This window comes from Anomalospiza imberbis, chromosome 3 (genome assembly GCF_031753505.1).
Source record: "Anomalospiza imberbis isolate Cuckoo-Finch-1a 21T00152 chromosome 3, ASM3175350v1, whole genome shotgun sequence".
Lineage (NCBI taxonomy): Eukaryota > Metazoa > Chordata > Aves > Passeriformes > Viduidae > Anomalospiza > Anomalospiza imberbis.
Window position 1 is genome coordinate 105,398,504 of NC_089683.1, and position 9,278 is coordinate 105,407,781.

Genomic DNA, 9,278 nt, shown 5'->3' on the forward strand with positions numbered 1-9,278 from the left:
CCTGCACCGGGGACCACTGGGAAGCGGCCGCTGCGCCAGGCTCAGGATGTTTGGAAAACGCTCTCGGGCACGTGGAGTGTTTTTTTGGGGTTGTCCAGGAGTTGGGCTCGATGAGCCGCGACTCAGGATATTTCCAGCATTCCATGACCGCTCTTCATCCTTCAGGGAAGTCGGGCAGCACCACCTCTGTCACCAACTCCATTTCCTTCTCTTCGCCTCCCTTCCAAATAATAGTAATTTTAAAATGATGTTAAAACCCAAAAAGGACCCCAGAAAGGGGGACAGGGGAAGGGGCAGCGGCCGGAGGGGGCAGCGGCCGGAGGCGGCGGTGGCAGCGCAGCTCGGATCTCCCGCACACCGGCGCTATCAGCGGCCGGATCAGCGGCGTATCTAATGTAAACGAGCCTCCCCACATCAATAACGTGCCACATCTGGCTGTTTGGCTGCGCTGCGCCCTGGCTACCGAGCCATCCGCGCACGGCGAGCGGGCGGCCGGACCGGCCCGGGCGGGGGGTGCGCAGCAGCGGGGCTGTGGGCGGGGGGGGCCGGCGGGGGCCGCAGCCAGCGGCTCCTCTGGGGAAGGGGGGCCGGGGGGAGGGCTCTGCCCCCCGGGGGGAGAGAGGGGCCGGCTCAGCTTTAAAAGAGCCACCCAGGAACCGGCGTGTTTGTGCTTCTTCCCAATTTATGGCCGCGGAGCATATGGCCGGTGTTCCGCCCGGCGGCAGCCGCCGGAGACGACAGCGAGCGGCGCGGGGGATGTGAGGCCGAAGGGACGAGGAGCGGCCCCGGCACACGGCGGAGACAATGCGGGAGGCGGGGGGCCGCCGCCGGAGCCCCCCCTCCTAGGGACCCCCCGCCTCGGGACTCCCAGCCAGGTGAGCCCCGGCAGGCGCCGGGGGCACACTCCCGCGCGGGGACCCCTGCCCAGGTGACTCCCCGGGCGACAGCGGAGGGACAGCCGCCGAGGGACCCCCGCCCAGGTGAGCGCCGGAGGGTGGCGAGGGGCTCCCCACCACAGGGACCCGCCCAGGTGAGCCCCGGCAGGGAGAGGGGGGAGCCCAGGCCGGAACCCCCGGCCGGGTGAGCCCCGGGGGCAGAGGGGGCAGAGGGGACAGAGGGGTCACCAGGGGCGGGAGCAGCAGGTGGGAAGGGGCTTTGGGGTGCGAGGAGGTCCGTGCAGGTAGGAGCTGGTGCTGAGCGCCGAGGGGGCGCGGCCCCGGCCCCGACGGCGCGCCTGCGACACGGCCACGGCCACGGGTGGCAGCGAGGCCGGGGCAGCGTGGAGCAGGGGAGCCTGGGGCGCTCCCTCCTGCCCCGGCCGTGGGACACTTCTCTGCCGCGACGGCAGAGTCCGCCAGAGGACCGGGAATGACCGGGATTGGCCCCGGCCCCGGCGGTGCCCCCTCCTCCTTCACCCCTTCCCTTCCCTGCCCGTGCCACGCGTGTGTCCCAGGCTCGTTCCCCGCTTTTGGAGACGAGCCCACGCGGGTGGGCCCGTCCCCACCCAGTCCTGGTCCCCCCCTACCTGCGCGGGGCGTGCGGGCACCGGGGGCTGCCTCCGAGGCTCCCCGCACCCCCCACTCGCGACACGCAGCCGGCGGTGACCTGGGCGCGGAGCCCTCCGCGGATTGCGAAGTGAATTCAGATAAGAGAATAAATCCCGCCGCTCTCCTTTCGCCCCGGGGCCAGCGGGCCGGCGTTTCCAGGCCGAGGAGGAAAAAATCATTTCTGACAAAGCTTAATCTCGTCGGGACACGTTTAATCATTAGAGACGGGGACGGGCAGAGCCGGGGGGCTCCGGGGGGGCCACCCCCGTTTGTCTGGCGAATAAACCGGTTTAGAATAGACTGGAAAGGGGAAGGGAGCCCCGGGCCAGGCTTACAGCTCCCCCTGAGCGCAGGGGGGGGGGGGGGGAATTAAGTAAGACAAAATGTGGGTCGGGGGGCTGCGGGCTCCCGGCTTTGTGCCCGTACCCCACTGCCTCCATCACTATGGGCAATAATTTCCAAAATCTCATTAAAGTGCATTTATCAAAGCCCTAACATGTGCCCTCCGGCTCTGCCATAACCCCGCCGGTCCCTGGGGAGCGGGGTGGGTGGGGAGGGGGAAATCCCAATTTTTATGACAATTCGCCACCTCGGGAGCTTGGCTGCGGGGCAGATCCACATCTACAGATTTATAAGGAATATCGGTGAATTGGAAGGATTTCTCCGCCTTTGAAGCTTCGTGGGGAAGGAGATAGAGCAATCGTGAGAATAGGGAAGCTCATTTAGATTCCTATGTCCTGGAGAAGAATTAATTGTCTGCTGGAAAAAAGCAGGCCGGCGCCGAGATTTTGTGGGGCGGCGGGGGCTTTCCCTGGAGCTTCCATAGGGATTGCTGCTGCTGACTCCCTTCCTGAGGGACAATCTTCCCCCTTTTATTTTTTCCCTTTTTTTTTTTCTTCCCCCCTTTTCTTTCCCCCAAAACATCCTTAACGCCTTTGCTAATGCCATTTTTTCCAGCCAGGAAACGAGCCGGGAATTTCAGCCCGCAGAAACTCCGTTACAATTAAGTTCCTGTAAGTGCTGGAGGATTCGGGAGGGTCCGGTTCCCCTTGATTTTAGGAAATACGATTTTTTTTTTAATGGCTCTCACTCCCTGACCGTGCTGCCGGTGTGCGAGGCAATCTCGTGGCGTGGGCTCCGTGCCCACGGCCTGGTGTAGCCGGTCCCCTCTGAGCCGAAACCACTGCTGAGCAGCAGCAGCAGCAGAATATCCTCTCCAGCGCTGGAAAATGCGATTTAAAGCCCTCCGTGCACGGGTCTCGGGGGCGGGATGTTATTTCATCGCGATCATTTTACTCTGATTTTTTTAATTTTGGTTTTATATTTTTACGGGCGAGGAGAGCTGTCCCCTTTCGTGTGGCGGTTCTGCTTCTCTCTTCCACACTTTAAAACAAAGAGGGTGTTACTTACAGGGATGCTCCCGAGGTGAAGCTCCTCACGACAACTATCAGGACACGGGCTGCTCTTCCCTTTCCCCATTCATTCCAAGTGGATCTCATTCTAGGAGATAAAATCAACCTGTCCCTTAACAAAGGCTTTGTGTGGGCTCCGCTAATCCGGGCCGAGCGGCAAGGTGCAGCCCCGCTCCGTTTGTTTATTTGCGAGCTGGAGGGAAGGGAAAACAATGTCTCGCATCTTTGGCTCCATCAAACAATAAATTGATCCACTTGTCGGCCGCTCCCGGAGCCGCGGAGCTGGAATGGGAATGGAGATGGGCTCGGTGCGGGTAGGAAGGGGAGGGAGAGCGGCAGGCTTCTGCCCAACACCCTTTGCTACGTTTCTCCCTATAACATGTATTATTATACTCGGGAATACCACACTGTACTATAAGCCATCGTGCGTGGGATCCCGCTCGGCGGAGAAGGGAATGGAGTTGGGTGCCGCTGGCTCAGAGCAGAGGGGGAGCCCCGGCGCCGTGCGGGGAGCTGGACCCTCGGGCCACGGCCGGGAGGAGAAAGGCGAGGACACCGCTTAAAAACAGCCCCACGGGCGGGAGTCCGCTGACAGCATTCGCGGCCGCCGGACCCACGCGTGACTGCGGGCAGCTGCTCGGGAGGCCTCATTCCCCCTCCTATCCCCAGGAACTGTCCCTTCCCCGATTCTAGAAGATAGAAAAATCAGTTTTAACCCCACGGGCGAGGGGCCGGGGGAGGGACTCACCCGTGAATCGGTCCCCGTGGGCAGAGCCACTTGTCCCCGAGGGCCGCCACTCAGCCCCGCCACCCGCTCTTCGGCCTCCGGGGGCTGGGGCAGGAGGGCCCCAGCCCCCCCGGCCTTGTCACCGCCTGTCCCAGCGCTGGAGCATCCCCGCCACGCGTGGGACCAGCCGGGGGGCTCGGGGGGCTCGGGGGGCTCGGGGCGGGCGCCCCGGGGGTACTGGGGGTGAACAAGGAGTCATGGCGGCCGGGGGGACGCCCCCCTGGCTCTGTCGCGACAGCCGCGGCGTTGCCGTCGGGTTTTCAACCCACGCAGCGCGACCACGGTGCGGGGCAGTGTCCCGGCCTCGCGACCCCTCCTGACGTCAAAGGTCCCGCGCGGCTCTGACGTCACATCTCCGCCGATGACGTCACGGTGTCCCGGGCCGTCCCCGCGGTGTGCAGCGAGGTCCGCGTTTGGGGAGGGGCCGCGACCCCCGGGGCTGTGTCCGGCCTCCACCCCCGGGCCCCACGCCGCCAGGGCTCTGCGGGACGCTCTGCCCATGCCGTGGCTTCAGGTTCGGGTGCGGGAGTGTTTATCGTCATCATCATCATTATTATTATTATTATTACTATTACTATTGCTATTATTGCTATTATTATTACTACTACTAAACGCTGACAGCCCCGTGGCGGCCGGCCCACGTTCGTTGTCCCGGGGATGCTCTGCCCTTCCCTCCCCCGGGCTTTGCTTCTGTCGGGGTTCTCCGTCCCGCCGCTATCGCGATTATCGCCGTTATCCCTGCTCTTTTTTCCCCTCGGCGGAATTAAACGCCATCCGAGCCGGGGGGGGCCGCCTGAATCCATCGGTAACTCCAAGATTCAGCGAGAATTGGCGGTATCGGCGCGGGCGCGGGGCAGAGGAGCGGGCGGGGGCCGGCCCGAAGGGGTTCCCTCGATATCGAGGAGGACTCCGCAATGGATGAAGAGATAGCCATTGAGTGCGGTTGAATACCATGACAACTAGGAACAACCTCAGATTTATTCCCAACAGTTAGGGCGCGCTGAAAGAGGGCGTCAATCACGTATTATTTCGCCACTGAAATAAATGCAAAAACTGCGCCGAGACAAAGGGTTCCAACAGGAGCCGGACATTTGTCTACATTGCGGACATTGTCCCCAGCTTAGCCGTCGGGTTGTATTTGTGTTTGCGCGGGGCCGACCACCCAGGATGCGCGCTGGGGCTCGCTTAAAAAAAAAAAAAAAAAAAAAAAGGAAAAAAAATCCCTGGGCATTGTCAGCCACATCACATACTTTATGGGAGGCAGGCTGGGGGCTGGGGACTGGGGCAGGAAAAGTGGGGGGAGCGGCAAGGGAGAGGATGGGAAGGTGCGAATCCATTGATGGGCGCGGAGGAGGAAGCCTGAGGCGGCGTCTCCTCAGCGCTGCCGGCGGCGTTGCGGCTCCTTCCCCCTCGGAAGGGAAACTCGGGCAACTTTTCCTGCCCAGAGATGAGGGGGGTAGGGGGAGACCCTTCCCAGGTTGTCCAAACCCCGTGCCCCGCATCGCCCCGCATCGCCCCGCACATCCCCATCGCCCTCGCGCTCCAGCCCGGCCCGGGCGGTGCTCGGGGAAGGGAAAGGGATGGGAAACAAGAGAAAGGGAAAAAGAATGGGAAAAGGAAAGAGAGGAAGGATAGAGAGGAAGGATAGAGAGGAAGGATAGAGAGGAAGGATAGAGAGGAAGGATAGAGAGGAAGGATAGAGAGGAAGGATAGAGAGGAAGGATTGAGAGGAAGGATTGAGAGGAAGGATTGAGAGGAAAGAGAGGAAAGAGAGGAAAGAGAGGAAAGAGAGGAAAGAGAGGAAAGAGAGGAAAGAGAGGAAAGAGAGGAAAGAGAGGAAGGAAGGAAGGAAGGAAGGAAGGAAGGAAGGAAGGAAGGAAGGAAGGAAGGAAGGAAGGAAGGAAGGAAGGAAGGAAGGAAGGAAGGAAGGAAGGAAGGAAGGAAGGAAGGAAGGAAGGAAGGAAGGAAGGAAGGAAGGAAGGAAGGGAAGGAAGGGAAGGAAGGGAAGGAAGGGAAGGAAGGAAGGAAGGGAAGGAAGGGAAGGAAGGAAGGAAGGGAAGGAAGGGAAGGAAGGGAAGGAAGGAAGGAAGGAAGGAAGGAAGGAAGGAAGGAAGGAAGGAAGGAAGGAAGGAAGGAAGGAAGGAAGGAAGGAAGGAAGGGAGGGAAGGAAGGAAGGGAAGGAAGGGAAGGAAGGGAAGGAAGGGAAGGGGAAATGATCCAGATCCTGCCCCATGAGTGTGTACACGGCCAATGCTTATCGACGGGTGCAGCGAACAGGACAAAGGAAGAAAGGAAAAGAAAATAAAAGTTGGTGGCAGACAGAGAGAAGTGGGGGGGGGTCTCTGCATCCCGCACCGGGGCAGGGCGAGCTCCCAGAGCCTCTCCGCGGGACCCGCGGCCGGGTACGCTGCGGGCTCCGCGGGGCCGGAGCCGAGTGCGGCTGTGTGCGAGCGTGGTGACACCTGGGGTGCCGGCCTTCCCTTGGGAAGGAGCCCCTTCTTTGCCCCTCTCCCTCCTTCCCCAAATCCTGAAAATGAAAGAAGGAAAGAAGAGAGAAAGAGAGAGAGAAAGAGAGAGAAAGAGAGAGAAGAGAGAAAGAGAGAAAGAGAGAAAGAGAGAAAGAGAGAAAGAGAGAAAGAGAGAGAGAGAGAGAGAGAGAGAGAGAGAAAGAAAGAAAGAAAGCAAGAAAGAAAGAAAGAAAGAAAGAAAGAGAAAATGGAAAAGAAAAAACCAATTCAGTCGTGTATGAGTCCATCGGGCTGCAGCCCATCGAATTATCCCAACGGGCTGGATTCATTCCCCTGGAAGAAGGTGGCAAAATCAATGAGACCTCTTCAAATAAGCACACATTCCCCCCCCTCCCCAATAATCACCTCCCGGATCTCGCCGGGTCGCGCCTGACGATCGCGTTTTGCCAGTTCGCTTAATTTCGGAGCAAACTAGAATCAATTACTCGCTGTTTAATTTCCAGCGCTCATCCCTAAGCCCCAACCAAAATATTGACCTAGGCGGGTTAGATAAGTTGGGCTTTTGCCATCTGAGCCGCTTCGGTCCCGAGTGGGGCCGGCAGCGCGGGGCGCGCAGGCTGAGTGGCTGTGGGAACAGCCCCCCTCGCAAATTTTTTTTTTTTTTTTTTGGTCCCCTCGCTCGGAGGAAAACACGGGTGGAAAACACACTTTGGAGCGTCCGGAGCGTCGGGCTGGTGCGGAGCTCTTTGTATGTAAATAGTGCCCTTAAAAAGAGCTGGGAAGTCGCCCCCTCCCTCCCTCTCTCCCTCCCTCCCTCCTCCCCTCGCTCCCTCCCTCCCCCCCGGCGCCGCCGCCCGCCCCCCCCGCGCCGAGGACCCTCCCCGCGCCGGTAATTAACTGACACGTTATACCACTCATCACCAATGGTGGAAGCTCGGAGCTCGCCCAAAACCCGCAATTTCACATCTGCAAACACTGTCTTCATCCACTTGACTTCCAAGACCCGCCCACACGTGGCCAACCTTTCCTGGGTTTAATGTAGGTTTTTTTTCTCCCTCCTCTCGGCAGGTTCATGTGTGTAGACCAGCCTTATATGGACTCCTCGCTCCAGCAATGGCTCGGGATTTTCCAGCGGCAGGCGCGGGTTCGGCGAGGCTGAACAAGATCCAGAAGTGATCTTTTTACTTTTTTTTTTTTTTTTTTTTTTTTTTTTTTTTTTTTTTTTTTTTTTTGGCGTCTCTTCCCCCTTTTTCCCTGGAGTTACAAACTATTCCCGAAACCAGCTGCTGCTCCCGCTCTCGGAATTTTCCCCCGTGGCAGAACAACTACCACCGCAGAGACCCGTCGCTGCGGCCGCTTCTCCCGCACAACCCCCGCCGCTTATTTTTCTATAAATCCATATTATTACTCTATTTTTTTCCCTTCTCCACGCGTGCCGTGCCCCCCCTCCCTCCCCGTGTCCCTGCGCAGTGTCGTTGTCGCCGCTCGGCGTGTGCGTGCCCAGCCGTGACCCGGCGGCTCGGCCAAGCTGCGGCTCCAACTTTCCCAGGCGGAATTTGGCCGGAACATGTCTCTGACCAACACAAAGACGGGCTTCTCGGTGAAGGACATTTTGGACCTCCCTGACACCAACGATGAGGACGGCTCGGCGGAGGGCGGCGAGGAGGAGAGCGAGGCGCCCGAGCCGCCCAGGAAAGCGGGAGTTTTGGGACAAACCCCCTTGGACACTGTTCCGACGCTGCCTTTGAAGAGTCCTTTCTATGATAACAGCGATAATCCCTACACGCGCTGGCTGGCGAGCGCCGAGGGCATCCAGTACTCCCGTGAGTGGCGGGGGGACGGGGCAGCGGAGACCGGGAGCCGTGGGGAGCGATGGGGGAGGGATGCGGCTTGGGTGGGGGGACTTGCAGCTCGTCCCGGCCGGGGACGGGGCAGCGCTGCTTCCAGCTGGGAGCTGGGGAGCGATGGATGGATGGATGGATGGATGGATGGATGGATGGATGGATGGATGGATGGATGGAGGGTTTACCTCTCTCCACGGCTGGCCTCCATCCCACCACGGCTGGGCGGCGGAAGGGATGCGGAGGGCGGCGGGAGGGATGCGGGGGGCGGCGGAGGGGCTCTGCCCCGGCCCGTCCCCCTCCGCTGACCGGGCACGGCTTGTCCCCAGTGCACGGGCTGGCGGCCGGCGGCGGCGGCCAGGACCCCTCCGCCAAGTCCCCGGAGCCGTCGGCAGACGAGTCGCCCGACAACGAGAAGGAAGCGGTGGGCGGCGGGGATGCGGGCAAGAAGAGGAAGAGGAGGGTGCTCTTCTCCAAGGCGCAGACCTACGAGCTGGAGCGGCGGTTCCGGCAGCAGCGGTACCTGTCGGCCCCGGAGCGGGAGCACCTGGCCAGCCTGATCCGCCTCACCCCCACGCAGGTGAAGATTTGGTTCCAGAACCACCGCTACAAGATGAAGCGGGCGCGGGCCGAGAAAGGTATGGAAGTGACTCCTCTTCCCTCGCCGCGGCGGGTGGCCGTGCCGGTGCTAGTCAGGGACGGCAAGCCCTGCCACACGCTTAAAGCCCAGGACTTGGCAGCCGCGACGTTCCAGGCAGGCATCCCGTTCTCGGCATACAGCGCGCAGTCCCTGCAACAGCACATGCAGTACAACGCGCAGTACAGCGCGGCCGGCAGCCCCCAGTACCCCACAGCGCACCACTTGGTACAGGCGCAGCAATGGACTTGGTGAGGGCTGCGGGCCCCGCACACACGCCCCGAAAACGGAGGAAAACGCAGAAATAACAGGCACAAACCGAGAGAGAGAGAGAGAGAGAGGAGACAGACTGATGCTCCAAAAATAAAATTTAAAAAAAATCGAAACTGCGGGGGAAGGAATGGCGAGGGAAACGCTATTATTATTATTATTATTATTATTGCTATTATTATTATTATTGCTATTATTATTATTATTATTATGGGTTCTTTCCCTCTGCCGTTTCTTTTCCCCTCCATTTTTTGGGGGAGTTCGGTTTCATTTCGGGGGGAGGCGGGGGGTAGGGGAAGGGAGGTGTTTTTTGTGC

At 60.2% G+C, this 9,278-nt stretch overlaps 2 protein-coding genes across 3 annotated transcripts in view; one reads left to right on the plus strand and one right to left on the minus strand.

The window, feature by feature from the left end:
* The window catches only part of PAX1 (paired box 1), a 36,055-nt gene extending 31,808 nt beyond the window's left edge, over nt 1–4,247 (minus strand). Inside the window, exons 1-2 of the mRNA XM_068183020.1 lie at nt 4,068–4,247; nt 3,708–3,923 (exon numbers count right to left, since the gene is read on the minus strand). Coding sequence (XP_068039121.1) covers nt 3,708–3,923; nt 4,068–4,247 — 396 coding nt within the window. The remainder of the gene's footprint in view (nt 1–3,707; nt 3,924–4,067) is intronic.
* Nucleotides 662–9,030, plus strand: NKX2-2 (NK2 homeobox 2). Of its 2 annotated transcripts, none has more exons than XM_068182980.1 (3): nt 662–980; nt 7,283–8,037; nt 8,385–9,030. In XM_068182980.1, the coding sequence occupies exons 2-3, from the start codon at nt 7,782–7,784 to the stop codon at nt 8,945–8,947; spliced, it is 819 nt and encodes a 272-aa protein (XP_068039081.1). In that variant the 5' UTR covers nt 662–980; nt 7,283–7,781; the 3' UTR covers nt 8,948–9,030. The 2 variants fall into 2 exon arrangements, with proteins under 2 accessions (XP_068039081.1, XP_068039080.1); XM_068182979.1 differs by having other exon boundaries at nt 662–875.
* The last annotated feature ends 248 nt before the right edge of the window (nt 9,031–9,278 follow it).

Bases quoted from the DNA above. Each gene is read 5' to 3' on its own strand.
- NKX2-2 (XM_068182980.1), top strand. From the start codon at position 7,782: ATGTCTCTGACCAACACAAAGACGGGCTTCTCGGTGAAGGACATTTTG. The intron at 8,038-8,384 runs GTGAGTGGCGGG...GCTTGTCCCCAG, and splicing joins CGAGGGCATCCAGTACTCCC to TGCACGGGCTGGCGGCCGGC.